The sequence below is a fragment of the Chelonoidis abingdonii genome, chromosome 2 (genome assembly GCF_003597395.2).
Source record: "Chelonoidis abingdonii isolate Lonesome George chromosome 2, CheloAbing_2.0, whole genome shotgun sequence".
Classification (NCBI taxonomy): domain Eukaryota; kingdom Metazoa; phylum Chordata; order Testudines; family Testudinidae; genus Chelonoidis; species Chelonoidis abingdonii.
This window is the reverse complement of record NC_133770.1, coordinates 256023561-256042131: the sequence shown is the minus strand read 5'-3', so window position 1 is coordinate 256042131 and position 18571 is coordinate 256023561. Positions and strand designations below refer to the sequence as shown.

Here is an 18571-nt window from a genome sequence, read left to right as displayed (position 1 = left end):
GTGTCCTCACCTCCTCCCATACCCCAACCCACTAAGACAGCCCAATGAAAATGAGCGAGTGAGTGAGAGTGGGCAGAGCAAGCGACAGAGGGAGAGGGGATGGAGTGAGTGGGAGTGGGGCCTCAGAGGGAGGGGCATGGCAAGAGCATTTGGTTTTGTGTGAGTAGAAAGTCAGCAACCCTAACTGTGCATAGTATAGAAATATTGTGTACGCTGAAACATTAGTGAGTTCTTCTGCCTTTTTTAGCGGTTAAATTAAAACCATGAAGATTAGCTCCAAAAATGGGTGCAGATGTTAATACAAATAAAATAAGAGATTAAAAACAACAAATTAGTCAAAAGAGTCTGTTCTCTAATCAATACAACTTAACTGGCAAAAAGACACCATTAAATGTTAAGTGTTTCTTTCTCTTGTTTGGTCAGCAAATGCGACCCACATTGAGAATAAATCTACTGGCAGCTGCTGCAGATGATTTAAGCCTAAAATCTGAACAATTTAGTTAAGGAACATACTAAAAGTTAGAAGGCCAAAGTGAGAGTGTATATAGTAACTCCTCATTTAACGTTGTAGTTATGTTCCTGAAAAATGCGACTTTAAGCAAAACGATGTTAAGCAAATCCAATTTCCCCAAAAGAATTAATGTAAATGAGGGGGTTAGGTTCCAGGGAATTTTTTTTCACCAGACAAAAGACTATATATACATATACACACACATATACATATACACACACATACACAGTATAAGTTTTAAACAAACAATTTAATACTGGTACATAGTGATGATGACTGTGAAGCTTGGTTGGAGTGGAGGAGTCAGAGGGTGTGATATTTTCCAGAGAATGCCTTACTGCTAATTAATGAACTAGCAATTGGCTGAGCCCTCAAGGGTTAACGCTCACACTCTACAAGGTAGCAGGAATAGAGAGAGGGGAGACAGCATCGCAGACAGAGACACACACCAGACAGAGACACACCGTGTGTGCATTTCCCCTTTAAGTACACTGCCTTGTTAATTAGATCAGCTTGCTGAGACTGCAGCTGCTGTCATCAAGCTCCCTCTGTCCTGAGCCTTGTCTTGTGTCCCCCCTGCCCTATGGAAGATGGGGTAAGCGGGCTACATTAGTCCCTGCTCTTCCTCCCCTGTCCCCCACCCCGGGCACAGCAAGCAGGAGGCTCGGAGAGCAGCTCCAAGGCAGAGGGCAGGAGCAGCACATGGCAGTGGGGAGAAGGACAGCTACAATTGCTAACCTGCTGGGCAACTGTTGCACAGGGAACTGAGGAGAGCGGGGAGCTGATAGGGGGTGCTGATAGGGGGGCTGCTGGTCCACCCTGGTTCCAAGCCCCCACCAGCTAGCTGCAATGGGCTGCTCTTCCTGCAAGCAGTGGACAAAGCAGGCGGCTGCCAAACGACGTTAGAAGGGAGCATTGCACATCTTTAAATGAGCATGTTCCCTAATTGTTCAGCAATGTAACAATGAAACAACATTAACCGGGACAACTTTAAGTGACAAGTTACTGTACAAGAAAATAAGATTTAATAAATCACAAAAGTGTGTTCTTTACTCAGAAATCCCACAGGCCCCTGGTCTTCAAAGTAGAATTGTTCTCCACATATAAATCTCATTTGTACATATTTAATTGTGAGATCATTCTCATTAAAAGAAAATGTTTCATTGCCTTGTTTTTCTTTTGACTTTCCTATCCCACTTCATTAACATTCTTGGCTCCTGCTTTGCAGCCCTGAGGGGTATCTGAGTCAGAAAACATGCTAAAGTAGGTGGGAGGGAGGTTTGAGTGGAATGAAGAAAAAAAGAGGCTACACAGCAGTATTCAGATTATGTGTTTTAGAGAAAATAAAAGAAAATGTTCAAAAAGAGTAGCTGCCAAACTTGCCTTTTACTCTCTGGTCATGTGCACAATTGTACATAATTATTTAGTACAGTTCTATATAAAACTAATATCATGGCAACTAGTGTTGGGAATTTTATCACTTGGTGCTTCTGACGGCGATACTGGTGCCTTCTCAAACCAATCCATATGTATTAATATGCCCAAGGAGTTTTTCTAGTTTTTATAGTGCCTTTAAAGCAAAACCACGCCTTCTAATAAATAGACATTTCTTTGTTTCACAGTGGTGCAAGAGGGGAGGCCTCCTGAGTTATACTGAGAAAGTAGGGCAATTGGCTAGTTATCTTAGGTGCCGAATGAAAGAAGCCTGGGAAACAAGCAGGAAGAATTGGAAGTCCTGGCACAGTCAAGGAACTATGATGTGATTGGAATAACAGATACTTGGTGGGGTAGCTCACATGACAGGAGCACTGTTGTGGATGGGTATAAATTGTTCAGGAAGGACAGGCAGGGGACAAAAGGTGGAGGAGTTGCACTGTATGTAGAAATCAGTATGATTGCTCAGAGCTCCGGTATGAAACTGGAGAAAAGCCTGTTGAGAGTTTTTGAGTTAAGTTTAGATGCAAGAGCAACAAGCATGATGTCATGGTGGGCGTCTGCTGTAGACCACCAGACCAGGAGGATGAGGTAGACAAGGCTTTCTTCAGACAACTAACAGAAGTTTCCAGATCACAGTCCCTGGTTCTCATGGGGGATTTCAATCACCATGACATCTGCTGGGAGAGCAATACAACAGTGCACAGACAATCCAGGAAGTTTTTTGAGATTGTGGGAGACAAGTGCCTGGTGCAAGTGCTGGAGGAAACAACTAGGGCCGTGCTCCTCTTGACCTGCTGCTCACAAATAGGGAAAAATTGATAGGGGAAGTAGAAGTAGGTGGCAACCGGGGCAGCAGTGACCATGAGATGGTTGAGTTCAGGATCCTGACAAAAGGAAGAAAAGGAGAGCAGCAGAATATAGACCCTGGACTTCAGAAAAGCAGACTTTGACTCCCTCAGGGAACTGTTGGGTAGGATCCCCTGGGAAACTAATATGAGGGAGAAAGGAGTCCAGGAGAGCTGGCTGTATTTTAAAGAAGCCTTATTGAGGGCACAGGATCAAACCATCCCAATGTGCAGAAAGAATAGCAAATATGGCAGGCAACTATCGTGGCTTAGCAGAGAAATTTTTGGTGAGCTTAAACACAAAAAGGAACTTACAAGAAGTGGAAACTTGGACAGATGACTAGGGAGGAGTATAAAAATATTGCTTGAGCATGCAGGGGTGTAATCAGGAAGTCCAAAGCACAATTGGAGTTGCAGCTAGAAGGCATGTGAAGGGTAATAAGAAGCGCTTTTACAGATACGTTGGCAACAAGGTGGTGGTCAGGGAAAGTGTGGGACCCTTACTGAATGGAAGAGGCAACCTAGTGACAGATGATGTAGAAAAAGCTGAAGTACTCAATGCTTTTTTTGCCTCGATTTTCACAAACAAGATCAGCTCCCAAACTGTTGCACTGGGCAGCACAATATGGGGAGGAGGTGAGCAGCCCTCACTGGTGAAAGAACAGGTTAAGGACTATTTAAAAAAAGCTGCACATGCACAAATCCCCGGGGCTGGGTGCAATGCATCTGAAGGTCCTGAGATAGTTGGCTGATGTGATTGCAGACCCATGGGCCATTATCTTTGAAAACTTGTGGCGGTCAGGAGAGGTCCCAGATTATTGAAAAAAGGCACATATAGTGCCCATCTTTAAAAAAGGGAAGAAGGAGAATCCAGGGAACTATAGACCAGTCAGCCTCACCTCAGTCCCTGGAAAAATAATGGAGCAGGTCCTCAAGGAATACATTTTTAAGCACTTGGAGGAGAGGAAGGTGATCAGCAACAGTCAACATGGATTCACTAAGGGCAAGTTATGCCTGACCAACCTGATTGCCTTCCATGATGAGATAACTGGCTCTGTGGTTATGGGGAAAGCGGTGTATTTGATATACCTTGACTTCAGCAAAGCTTTTGATATGATCTCCCACAGCATTGTTGCTAGCAAGTTAAAGAAGTATGGATTGGATGAATGGACTATATAGTGCGTAGAAAGCTGGCTAGACCATTGGGCTTAATGGGTAGTGATCAACAGCTTGATGTCTAGTTGGCAGCCGGTATCAAGTGGAGTGCCCCAGAGGTTGATTTTGGGGAAAGATGAAGGGGGGGAGGGATAGCTCAGTGGTTTCAACATTGGCCTGCTAAACCCAGGGTTGCAAGTTCAATCTTTGAGGGGGCCATTTAGGGAACGAGGGTAAAAATCTGTCTGGGAATTGCTCCTGCTTTGAGCAGGGGGTTGGAATAGATTACCTCCTGCAGTCCATTCCAACCCTGATATTCTATGATTAATTATCTGAATGATGGGATAGATTGCACCCTCAGCAACTTTGCAGATGACACTATGCTGAGGTAAAGGTAGATAAGCTGGAAGGTAGGAATAAGGTCCAGAGTGACATAGACAAATTGGAGAATTGGGCCAAAAGAAATCTGATGACAATCAGCAAGGATAGGACAGAAGAATCCCGTGCACTGCTAGAGGCTGGCAACTGACTGCGTAAGTGGCAGTTCTGCAGAAATGGACATGGGGATTACAGTGGATATGAGTCAACACTGTGCCCTTGTTGCCAAGAAGGCTGACTGCGTTAGTAGGAGTACTGCCAGCAGATTGAGGGAAGTTATTATTCCCTTCTATTCAGTATTGGCATGGCCACATCTGGAATATTGCATCCAGTTTTGGGGCCCCCACTACAGAAAGGGTGTGGACAAACTGGAGAGAGTCTAGCAGAGGGCAACAAAAATGATTAGGGGGGCAAGGTACATGATTTATGAAGAGAGGCCGAGGGAAGTGGGCTTATTTAGTCTACAGAATAGAAGCGTAAGGGGGCATTTGACATCAGCTTTCAACTACCTGAAGGGGGTTTTCCAAAGAGGATGGAGCTCGGCTGTTCTCAGTGGTGGCAGATGACAGAACAAGGAGCGATAGTCTCAAGTTGAAGTGGAGAGGTCTAGGTTGAATATCTGGAAAAACTATTTCACTAGGAGGGTGGTAAAACACTGGAATGGGTTACCTAGGGAGGTGGTGGAATCTCCATCCTTGGAGGTTTTTAAGTGTGGCTTGACAATGCCCTGACTGGGATGATTTAGCTGGTGTTGGTCCTGCTTTGAGCAGGGGGTTGGACTAAATGACCTCCTGAGGTCTCTTCGAACTCTAATCTTCTATGATTCCATTATCATTTAAAAGAAACTTCTTACAAAAACTTCTATACAAGAAAACATCCTGGGGAGGGGGGGGGCAAACTGAACAAAGGAGAGAAGGGTTTGATATCAGCAGAAGTAAAGAAGTGTGGCAAAGACAGCTAGGATATGTCAGAGACAAACAAAAATACAAGGGATAAGGAAGTAAGTTTCCTCAAAGGTTTTTAATGACCTCATTTATGATATCACCAGCATCCTAAGATAGAATTATTTCCTCGTATTACTGCTGTTCTCTAAGAACATAACGGCCATACTGGGTCAAACCAAAGGTCCATCTAGCCCAGTATCCTGTTTTCCAACAGTGGCCAATGCTTCAAGTGGGAATGAACAGAACAGGTAATCATCAAGTGATCCATCTCCTGTCAGCCATTCTCAGCTTCTGGCAAACAGAGACTAGGGACACCATCCCTGCCCATCCTCACTAATAGCCATTGGTAGACCTATCCTCCATTAATTTATATAATTCTTTTTTAAATCCTGTTAGTGTCTTGTCCTTCACGTCATCTATTATATCTTATATTGTATGATCTGATTGTCTCTTGGCTGCTGTACTTAATGTTAGTTATCTCCACCAGATGACAATATTCCTTTATGTAGATACGCTCTCCATGTAACTGGCATAGCAGCTCCAGAAGAGTCATACTTTATATCAAAGATACATTTATAAAGAGTTAATAAATGGTAAATCATTTGTTATAGTCTCATAGACTCATAGGTCAGAAGGGACCAATATGATCATCTAGTCTGACCTCCTGCACAAAGCAGGCCACAGAACCCTACCCATCCACTTCTATAACAACCCCTAACCTATATCCGAGTTATTGAAGTCCTCAAACTGGGTTTGACCTCAAGCTGCAGTCCAACAGGTTGCTTTTGATACCTTGCACATATATGCATATAACCATCTGGAACTCGGATTATTCATGTTTGTTACATGCGTAATAACAAACATTAATAATTTATTAGCCCTTCATCAACTACTTATAAATGTACCCTTAATATAAAAGTATGACCAAAAGAGCCTTTCTAAAAAGCAAAATCCCCTAATCAGGGAGTTCATTAGACCAATCTCCCCATTGCCTGGAAATTTTCACAGAGAACTCATTTTAAATCCTCCCCTTGCCTAACTCAGATATGGACACTGAATCAAATAGTGATTGAGGAGCAACAGTGACACAAAGAAATATGGTTAGTGTTAATCAAATAACCAGCTCTACTTTAGGGGCTAGAAAAACTGCACCTGTTCTAAGTAGAAATGGGTAAGAATTTTTTTCCAAAATTTTTTCAGCAAGAAATGCAGATTCAGAGACACTGAAATGTTTCTTGAATTAATGTCAGTTACCTCAAATTGTTTCAATTATCGCCCTCAAAATTCAGAACATGTAGAAATACTTTATTTCAACATTTTCTAAATGAAACATTTTGATTTTTCAGTTCAAAACAACTTTTAGTATGGAAATTTTCTTTTATTTTTTTAAAAAATTAAATGTTACAAACTATTCAAAATTGAATAAAATGTTTTGTTTCAGGTTGAATAAAACACTTCATTTGATTCAAAATGAATTTTTTTCCTCAACTTTTCTATTCACTAAAAATGTAACAAATATTGTTTTTAAGTCCATCTGAAACAAACATTTTTTCAAATTTTGTTTAAATTTTGTAGCTTTGCCAACAAATAAAAATTTCTGCTATTTGTCCAGTTCCAGTTCTAAGGACCAGGGCCCTTGCTTCAGATAGTAAACAGACACTCATTCTTTAGTTGCCCATCAGCTGAGTGGATGCAAACTATCACCGTAACAAGCAGCAACACTATTATTTATACTGTGCTGGAAGAGCAAGGTCAAATGCCTACAAGGAAAGTTTTTTCCTACCATGGATTATCCTGGAGAATGTGTTCTCAGAATTGTGTTTCTCATGTAAGGTCATGTAACTTTGCCATGGAAGGCTCCGTGCAATCACGTTTACCTTCAGAGTTTAAATTCCCAAAGGGCTGCAGCTTTATAAGGCATGCTGCATGCACGATACGGAGATTAAAATAAAATGATAAACTTGACTTGTGTTTGTGAGAAGAATGTGCCATATCATAAAATAGCTGTAGCATATACAAGGTAACTGTTGCACAGGACAGCCACAAATCATGTATTATATTTCTTTCACCTCACTAATATTCAAGAAAATGTGACATGAAACATGTCTGGAATGAAAGCTAAAATGCTGTGGTATTCCCTCAGACAGGATATTCAACGAAGGTTAACACTCCCTGAATCACCCTATAAACTGGGTATTGTTTAGCCTCGATTGAATGAAAAATTATGAAATATTGATAATTTTTAAATCTAATAATTAGAACTATTGACAAATCTACAAAACTTGACCACTTATTTTTAAACCAGAAAACACAAAGGATCAGTCTGGGGCCTAATCCCACTAGTTCTTACTCACTCAAATAACCCCTATTAACAAATCCTACTGATTTGAATGGGACAGCTAACATGAGAGTTCACACAATCATGTCCTTACCTCCACGTCTCCCTTTCCAAAAACTATAGATGTTAAACAGAATGTTAGCAAACCAGTGTGATATCTCTGCTCATGAACTCACATAGAAGAATCCCATTGGCCCAGATATATAGGGTATTTTCATTCCCAGCAGATACTTGACTTGTGAAGTCACAACATGCGTAGCTGCTCCTGTTGTCATTGCGCTTATCACCGGTTCCGTCAACAAGAACGTGGCACTGCCCAAGTGCAGCACAAACATTGCTACCTAAGAAACCAAAGATATATATCAGTGATTACATTAAAATGCAGGTGTCCTAGTGTTAATGCAATGAGAGATACCCTTTTAATAAACCAGGAGATAAATGGCTGTGTTAGCAAATCAAAAGGACCAGTTTCAGATGCATGCTGTGAAACATGAATATAGCTTGAAGTGAAACACATTCAATCTTTTTGTAAGTTTATTTTATACTATCTTACTAACATAACTAGTTTACCAAGCTCTAAAATGAGATTAGTTACAACAGCTGGGTCAGTCAAAGTATGTTCACACAATGACTTCTCTAAATATTGGCTCTACTTGTTATTCTCCCCTGTTCAAATATATGAACACAGTGAACAATGTAAAAATCATCTACTCATCAGGGCAGCATAAAGTCAGAGACTTCACATTCAATATTTGATTAAAGTATCTGAAATCACAAATGACTAAGAGCCAGATATCTGGGCCCAGAGAAAGTTGGCTCTAAATCACCGTTCCACCCTACTGATATTCGACTTGAATGGGCTGAGGGCTACAATAAATTATGCCAGCTAACCTATCCCCAGCTACACCATCTTGATATTACCTGGGGACTCCTCTTTTATCAGGAGAATCTCCAGCTTCTCATGGCTCCATCCCCTTTGCACTGAGTGGCACAAAGAAAATGTAGCTGGGAACTGGTTCTAAGACATTGGAGCATCCATATATGTTTTCTCCTTACAGAGAGACTTGGATGTCTATACACCTATTTGCTCCCCTTTTATATCCACAGGGAGTACCAAAATACATGTGCTATAACTATCAGGAGAAAATCAACAAGTTACTGGTTGAAAGTTGCAATAAAATTAGAATGTGATAAAGATATTTAAAATCTACTTTTCTATGTCTAACAATGTATCTGGAAAACAGTTGCATCAACTTAAAGCAGAATGAGACACGACATTTTAAATTGAGAAAGTAAATGACAGTGGGACAAATGCTACTTCCAGTTACGCTAGTGTAATCCTCTGCTAATAAACATAAATTGGATTCCACCAGTATAATTAGGAGCAGAATTTGTCCCAGCATTTTTTGAATATAAAGATGACTTCACATTTTTTAAAAACGTGTATAGAAACACAGGAATTGACATATTGAGACAGAACAGTGACCTAGCTAATCGAGTATCATGTTCACATCAGTTGCTGTCACACCAGATGCTTCAGAGGAATAAACCACCATCACCTCCAACTGTACAGAATCCTGTAATACTATAATGTGATCAGTTTGATAGCCCTAGTAATTTTCTTCTAGCAGTGAGTATAACTATGGATGCTATTATTAATCATGTAATACCTAACCCTTTTCTGAATCATACTGAACTCTTTGCCTTTGCTGCTACAAACAGCAGGTTCCACACATTGTACATTGGGTAAAAAAAGCATCTGCTTTTATCTCTTAATTTTTTTTCCCTTTTACATTGTGTATGTCCATGTGTTTTTGAATTACTGCACAGGTTAAAAAAAAGAGAGGACCCGCTGACCACCTCTCTACAATTTGTTATGATGCCTTTATCACTTCTTCTTTTTCATCTAATTAATTGCGTCTTTTAAAATTATCATAGTATAGAAACCCCACCATGCCTCTAATAACTTTCACTGCCTTTCTTTGGACTGTTTCTACTACAGTATGGAGTTTGTGTGTGGGACTGCCCAAAGCTGAGTGCAGTATTCAAAGTAAGTTATACCAGTGTAATACACTGACACTTTAATATTTTCTTTAGTACACTCTGTCCCTCTGTAAATACACCCTAACCCCTTATTTGCATGTCTCCCCATTCCTGCAGATACAGCAGACATCCTAGCTGAAGGATATACAATGACATCTTGATCCTTTCCCTGAAAACTCTCAACTATTATGTTTGAGTAGGTTAAATTGATAATTTCTGTGAGGATTAGCTTTGGTTTATCCATGTTGAATTTCATCATTCTGGAGTTCCTTACAGGCTCCTTAGTAATGACTAATCTAAAGCAATTACTTGCATATATTATTGCTCTTTGCACACAAGAATCATTTAATTTTTCACTATACATTTCACCTGCATACACGAGTAGTCATTGTACCAGTGCGTCTGTATTGAAACTCCCAGAGTGGCTGGCTTTTAGTTTACCTGACAAATCTCTAGTGTATGCAGTGTTGTTGTAGCTGTGCTGGTCCCAGGATATTAGAGAGATTAGGTGGATGACGTAATATCTTTTATTAGATCAACTTTTGTTGGTGAGAGACAAGCTTTTGAGTTTAGACAGAGCTCTTCTTCAGCTCTGTGAAGAAGAGCTCTGTCTAAGCTCACAAGCTTGTCTCTCTCACCTAGGGTGACCAGGTGTCCCGATTTTATAGGGACTGTCCCAATTTTGAGGTCTTTTTCTTATACAGGCTTCTATTTCTCCTCACTCCCTGTCCCGATTTTTCACATTTGCTGTCTGGTCACCCTACTCTCACCAACAGAAGTTGGTCCAATGAAAGATATTACCTCAACCACCTTGCCTCTCTAAAGTTCTAGTGAGCACTCTTCCTACTCCATCTGAGAGTAAGGAACCTCATATGAAATTATTTCCTCTATACTGCCCTTAAATAGCTGGCAAATTGCTCAGTGCCATAAGAACTGAGAGCACTGGATCCACTAAAGACAATTGCTGATAAACTTATGGTAAGTATCATTATTATTATTAATTTGTATTACTATAGTGACTAGAAGCCCTAGTCAGAGACTAAGACCTGATTGTGCTACGAGCTGCAGAGACACAGCATACAAAGATGGTTCCTGATCCAAAGAGCTTATTCAAGAGCCTTCAGGATGGGGTCATTGGGCATATCAAAGGTCATTACTCCACATCCACTAGGAAAAGGGCTGCAGTCACTAAACAGGAACCAGAAGTGTAGAGAATGAATAAAATCAATCCCTGTGAAACAGCCCTTAAACTGATAAACTTTTGCTGTGAAAACTTCCCCAGTAAAGAATAAATACCGAAAAAGCCAACACCATCTCAGTGAAATTCAAAGATCAAGCAGTCCCTTGGGAACCTACCCTTACTGAACACTATCGGGGAGGCTGAGGGATATGGCACTGCCAACCAATCACAATGTAATTCTGCTGGAGAATATAGTCAGTTATTAATTGTTATTTATTATTTATATTACAGTAGCAATCAAAGACCCCAAACAGAGATTAGGGCCCTGTTTATATTAAGCACTGTACAACAGAAGCCTGTGCCAAAGATACCATGAGCTGGAAACATGTCATCATATACAGTTTTGCAGAAATGAAATAATTACTGGCAAATATATATCCTGCAAGAAACACAGGAAATAGAAGAGTGCTACTGTCTATGCATGCATAAGAAATAAAACAGCACTTGGAAAACCAATACTTTAAAACAAAAAAAGCCACATTCCCATCTTTCACAAAAATTAAGACTGCAATAGGAAAGGACAAGTTTAGACTCTCAAGCCCAAAATTAGTAATTCCTTTTCATAAAATGTTGGTTGGCTGTTTACATTGATGCCTATCAGAATTCTCAAAACAATGTTCACAGTACCATGGTTCAGTAAGAAAGGTTATCTCTGTCCAATAGTGAAGTTTTCTTTTGTTTGTTTTTTAAATCATCTTATGTTCTAAGTACAACAAATCTTTCTAACAATGCAGTGTAATTTAGTCTCCAGTGAATCAGGATGACATTTATACAATAGTATACTCTTGGCAACAAGGTCACATGGACAACTATGGAGAGAGAAGTACATAAATATTACTGAAAAATGTGCTATTTGGTAGGTGAGAGGTGAATTATGGGAAATTTTGTCATGTTTGTAGAAGACTGACACATGCTCTACATACTTAGTGTTTGATAAGGTTAAACCACTATTCATCTTCTATGTACATCAACCCAACCCCTACCAAAACTGTACTCTTGGCCACTCCCAAAATATCACACACACCCTTATGGCAGGTGCCCTGGTTAATCACTTTGACAATCCAACCACCCTTGTATAGCCAACAGGGCTGTCTCCAGGCCCCACATGCCAAGCACGTGCTTAGGGCGGCATGCTGCTGGGGGCGCTCTGCCAGTTGCCCGGATGGCGGCAGGCGGCTCCGGTGGACCTCCTGTGCTTGGGGCAGCGAAATGGCTAGATAGCCAATCAGACTTTTCAGCCAGCCAGCTGGTTGCCATAGCCCTCAAACTCTCCATCCATAGGCACAGAGCAGGTAGGAGTCACTAGTTCTGGGGCTATTGTAACTCTGCTGCATAGTAATGGAAATGAGTATGGGAGAATGAACTTTAAAAGTCCTTGGACAGCCTCCTCCAGTCATTGGAGGATGCTGCTATGTTAGAACCTCAAGGGACCAACAAAGTATATTCGGTGACTCTCCCTAGAGATCATCTGCCACATGTGCCAATCAAGCTAGGTCAAAATCACAGAGAACACTTCTGGAAAGGGAGCAGCATATACAGTGAATGTCTAATTTAGCATTCTCCAACTGTTAACACAGAATACGAGGCTGCAGAGATCACGGGAGTTCTGAGGGCCAACAGCCAGAGAGGCACATTTCTGTTTGACTGAGCCTGTAACCTACAAGCCTTGTTGCTCTCATGGAACTGTTTAAAATACAGCATCTGAAGCTATTAGAAAAGGACAGGTATATTAAACATACTGTCACTGAATTTAGGCTATGTCTTACAAACAACTCAGTTTATAGGGCATTAGTCTACATTATCTAAATATGGTATATAAACATATAAATATACATATGTTACACTACAGATTATATTTTTCCCACAATTATGCAAACTAATGCATAAAGATATTAACCTGATAACACGCCTTACTCATCCTTTAGATAAATAGTGATGATTGCATAACAGACTGTGTAGTTTTGTTCCTATGATAAAAAGAGTCATTGTTTTCTGTCTGATAATGCCTGCTGATAACTAATTATATTCAAGTTTTTAAAATACATACCTAAAACATTTACTAGAACTCATGTAGAAGCATGGAATAGGGGAGGCGGGTCAAGTCTCATCTACACCAGACTAACTCAATTGAAGTTGTTTACAATAGAATAATTAAGATCACATAGACCGTAGGTTCTTCTAGTCTCAAAGGGATTTGTTCTTTACTCTGATTGGGAAGTAGCTCTCTCTAATTATCCACAAACCACTCAGAAAATTAAATTATGAATTTCAGTTTGTCCATTTTTGGTTTTGTTTATTAATATTCATAGTAATGTAATTGTATATGTATGATTGGTCATGCAAAAACAGATTTCTGAACAATCCAAAATTAGTTTCATAATTAAGCTTAATTAATTTCTCAAGTAAGCAATGTCTGGGATCGAGGTCCACCATATGACCAATCACAAGTTCACAATAATGAACAAGTAAGCTAAAAGAAACCATCCCCAAACCAACCAATAGTCTTACATCTTTTGTATCAGCTTTCCTGTGAGAAATGATTAAAACCAAAAAATATTGTACAAGTATGTCAACATTTACAATCAGAACGCAAAGAAAAAAGGCTAAATTTCATCAATCTTTGCTGCTACAAACGCACTTCTACTAATCATCAAAAAGGTTCTTGTAGTGATCTGTTTCATTCTGCTTTTGCTTCTGTAACTTGTAAGGAGACAACTTCATCTCTTTTTCCTTGATCCTTTGCACTGAACCTGTCTTCTAATCTTTTAGCCTTGAACTACTGAGTTCACACTTCATTTCTAATCTTATTACCTCAGCGGCACAGGGTTCCCCCACTGGCTTTTCTGTTCTGACCACACTAATAGCCATTATTGTATCCCTATAACTATAATAATTTCATCCTTTGTCCATTTCACTTTCATAAACCTTGTTCATTAAGGTCTATGGATTTTGGATTAGCAGTAAATTCCATTTTTTTCCATTGTATTCAATGGCTTTTGATCAGGCCTTAATCTCATGAATTTTTTCCCTCAAACTATAAAGTTCCTATTTTCTGTCTCTCACGTTGTTAGAACAGACTTGCGTAAAAATTCTCTCCTGACCATTTTTTTTTTGGCTTGACTCATGGCCTGGAGGTTGCAACCATTGTGATGAGTTTCTTTCCTATATTTACGACTATTAAATTCAACAAGCACCTAAAGGTCTATCTTTTACTAATTGATATTGCCTTAATGATGAGTGAATGAGCTTGAAAGAGCATTTAGAGATGTTTCTCCTACTATTTTTAATTACTGTATATTATATACTATTTCTCTTCAAACTAAAAGCAATGGAAAACCCTCAGGAACATTTAAGAGCTCACCAGGAAGCTTGATCTACATTTTGTTTCTACAGGAAAAGGAGGTGGAGAGGTAACAACAGCTGAACCTTAGAGCTCTCTTTTGTCAATTTCAGCTGGTGCCTGGCTGCTGAGCACTTCACATTTCATTCTCAAAATTTCCTACAGGCTTTAGGAACCATCCCCAGATGGGTTTACAAAAGTAACAAGACAGGTCTTTGTAGAAGGCTCTTTAGCCCTTCTCTCCATGACATTAGGAGTTTCTACTACCAACCAGCCCACAGGTACATGGATACTTCTGGAGTATTCAGACTCATTTTTCAGTAATAGCCCTGTTAGTCTGTATCAGCAAAAACAACAAGGAGTCCTTGAGGCACCTTAGAGACTAACAAATTTATTAGGCCATAAGCTTTCATGGGCTAGAACCCACTTCAATGGAAGCATGAAGTGAAAAATACAGGAGCAGGTATAAATACATGAAAGGATGGGGGTTGCTTTACCAAGTGTGAGGTCAGTCTAATGAGATAAACCAATTAACAATAGGATACCAAGGGAGGAAAAATAACTTTTGAAGTGGAGTCTCTTACCACTTCAAAAGTTGTTTGAGGCTTCCTGTAGCTGAGTGGGCAGGTAAGGGCTGGATTTTAGGGCTTGATCCAAAGCCCACTCGAGTCAATGAGAGTACAATAGAACCTCAGAGTTACAAACAGCAGAGTTACAAACTGACCAGTCAATTACGCGCACCCCACCCCGTTTGGAACTGGAAGTATGCAATCAGGCAGCAGCAGAGACCCCTTTCACCCCCCGCCCCAAAAGGAAATACAGTACTGGGTTAAAAGTAAACTACTAAAAAAATTAAGGGAAAGCAGCATTTTTCTTCTGCATAGTAAAAATTCAAAGCTATATTAAGTCAACGTTCAGTTGTAAACTTTTGAAAGAACAACCACATAATTTATTGTTCAGAGTTACAAACATTTCAGAGTTATGAACAGCCTCCATTCCGGAAGTGTTCATAACTCTGAGGTTCCCCTGTACTTTTATTGACTTCAGTAGGCTGTAGATCGGGCCCTTAATGGATTTTGTTTGTTTTCAACTTTTTCTAAGTTTTCTGTTGGAAACTGCGTGCTCAGTTTTACCCTGCTCATTTTATAACATATGCTTCTAGGTATGCAGATGCTACTCTCAGTTCCTTCTTGCTGGCAGTTCTGACAGAGGGGCAGGAGGGCAGGTAATGGAATGGACATGAGCAACGTATCTTGAAGAACAACAGTTATGAAAGGTAAGGAACCGTTTTTTCTTCTTCAAGTACTTGCTCATGTTGATTCCATTCTAGGTGACTCACAAGCAGTATCCGTGGAGGTGGGCTCAGAGTTCACAGTCATGCAGCTTGCAACAGTGCTCTACCAAAGCCAGCATCGTCTCGGGCCTGCCTCAGTTAAGTGCATAATGAGACAAACACATGGACAGACAACCTGGTGGCAGCCCTGCAGATATCCTGGATCGGTACTTGAGCTAGAAAAGCTGCCGAAAAGGCCTGTGCTCTAGCTGAATGGGCGGTCACAATCACCAGAGGAGGCACCTTTGCCTGATCGTAGCACCAATGGATACAGGCAGTGATCCAAGACATAATTCTCTGAGCAGACACTGAACAATGTTTCATCCTGTTGGCCACTGCAAAGAACACCTCTGTTCAATTACGAAACGGCTTGGTCCACTCAATGTAGAAGGCTAGTGCCCTTCTGACATCCAGAGAGAGCAACCTGCACTCCTCCTCCATCTTATGAGACTTTGGAAAGAAGACAGGTAAGAATATGTCCTGGCTCATATGAATCTATGAAACAACCTTGGGTAGGAAAGCTGGATGTGGCCGCAGCTGGACCTTATCCTTGTAAAACACTGTATAGAGTGGCTCTGAGGTAAGTACCCTAATCTGAGACACTGCAGCAGATGTTATTGCGATCAAAAAAACAATCTTCCAGGAGACAAGGAGGAAGGAACAGGAAGCCAAAGCCTCTTGTGCCACAACAGCACAAGATTCAGGTCCCACAGACGGACAAGGTTCTGGATATACAGGTAGAAGTGCTCCAGTCCCTTGAGGAACCTGACAGTCAAGTCCTGGGGAACGACTGGCCTGCCCCTGAGTGGAGGATGGAAGGCCGAAATAGAGGCCAAGTGGACCTTAACAGATAAAAGGGACAAGCCTTGGAGCTTGAGATGCAGAAGGTAGTCAAGGATTAACTGCAGGGAGGCCCGCTTGGGTCTAATACCTTTAAGCAAGGTCCAGCACAGAAACCATTTCCATTTGGCCAGGTAGAGATGGAGGGCTTCCCTGCCCACCAGGACCTGCTGGACACCAGCCAAGCACTGTTGCTTCTCCGCATTTAACCATGCAGCAGCCAGGCCATAGCGTTTTTGCAATCTGGCCGGGATGGTGGAAGATATGATGTCGAAAAGGTCATCCAATTGCTCTGTCAGCTCCTCAATTTCCAGGTTTAAGTTGGCAGCCACCCTTTTAAGGAAAGCCTGGTACTCATTAAAGTTGTCGGGGGGACTGCCAGTCAGGGAGCACCCCGCCATCACTTTGTCAGGTGATGAAGACAATGAGTGCGTTGCCGGGGGAGGGGCAGGTTCCCCTTCCTCTTCTGGTGACAGCTCCTAAGGCATTGGAGCTTGTTGTGCTGCCCCCGTGTTGGATTCCGCACCATGTTCCAATTCCAGCGGTACCAGGGCTGGTTTGTCTGAGGCAGCCAGGGAGGAGTGGTGGGAGTATGGATCTGGCATCATCGGTACGCCCCCAGGGTTCCAACAAGGCCATCGAGCTGGCCACTGGCCCTGCTGCCACCGCAAATGCCGTGCCAGTCTCATGGATTGATAGTGATTGACATTTTTTGGTTAGGGGCTGAACTCCAGCTCCTACTCAGACCATTCCCCTTTCGGTGACCAAGATGGGGCTGTGGAGGCCTGTATCTGCCGACTGACCCTTGCCAGAGACCAGTGCCTAGAGGGTGGGGATCGATGCCTGCCCCCCAAGTTGTACCAGGAAGGTGGAGACCTGTGTCGGGATGCGGAGTGGTCCCGCACCAGTGGGGATCAATGCCTTGGAGATCATCTAGGTGATAGTGACCCACACTGGGGCAATCTCTGGTGAGAGCCTTGCTGGTACTAAGCATACGGAGACTGGTGCCTCGATTCCAGCGTTCCATGCCTCATAGAAGGAAAGCGTGGTGCCGGGGACCTGGATCTTCTGGCCAGAAACTGAGGCTCCAGAGCCGGGGTCCGAGGCTATGGGGATGGGGATGCGATCCAGGGACCAATGCAGTTCCACTGCCCTTTGGGGCAGTCCTATTGCTGGCTTGCCCTTGGATTGCAGAGCTTTAGCTAAGTCCAGCATCTGGCGCGGCAGCATCTGCAGTGCTGCCAGGCCCACTAGGTCTTTAGTTGCCCAAAGCCCCCTTCCCCTCCTTATATGGTGCCGGGGAGCCCTTTTTCTTCTTCTGCTTCTTCAGCACTGGTGAGGGGAAACTGTGCCGGATAGAGCCCAGTGGCGGCAGTGCACTCCACACCAACACCAAGGCGAAGCAGAGTCCGACTGGGAGGGTTCTGAGCCCAGATGAAGCATGGCTTCCATGAGGATGGCCCTCAAGCAGATATCCCGCTCCTTCTGGGTTCTGGAGAGAAAGTTCTTGCACTTATCCTTTATATGGGACTCCCCCAAGCAGTTTAAACAGCTGCGGTGGGGATCACCAACAGGCAACAACCTGTTGCATAACAAACACAGTTTGAAGCCCAGTGAACGGGGCATGCCCCATTTCTGGGCGAAGCCCCAGCCAGGATTCTAACTACTAAACTAACAACACTTAATCTAATGGCTAAGAATTATATACAAAGAAGTTAAACAAAGGGCTGTTAAGAACCGCAAGAATGCAAGACAAGGCACTCCAACCAACCGTCACGGGTGATAAGAAGGAACTGAGAAGGCATGGGGACGGCAGTGCCTAATATTCCAAACCATGACAGCGGCACTCAAGAGAGCACCACAGCCAACCCTACAGATACCGCTGAGGCAAAAATCACCAACAAACTGTGCATGTGGGCATGCACACACCTAGAAGGGAATCGACATGAGCAAGCACTCAAAGAAGAAAAACTCCAGTCAAAACTGCAGAAAGTTTTCTAAGAACCAACAACCCTTGCTTTGCCTGTTTCTGCCCTTACAGATGGAGACTCTGGCAGGCTCCTCTCTGAAGCTTACTCCTAAGCCTACATGGCTGGGGGAGAGAGGGAGGGAAGGGAGCGAGAAAGATGTAGGGAGGCATGGTCTGATTCCTAGAGCCCCCAGTATG

The 18571-nt window shown here is 42.1% G+C and overlaps 1 protein-coding gene across 1 annotated transcript in view; it reads right to left on the bottom strand.

Annotated features, from left to right (window-relative positions):
• Positions 1-18571, bottom strand: part of SLC26A7 (solute carrier family 26 member 7) — a 139205-nt gene that overhangs the window by 84600 nt on the left and 36034 nt on the right. Inside the window, exon 4 of the mRNA XM_032805277.2 lies at positions 7785-7949. Within this exon, the coding sequence (XP_032661168.1) occupies positions 7785-7949 (165 nt within the window). The remainder of the gene's footprint in view (positions 1-7784; positions 7950-18571) is intronic.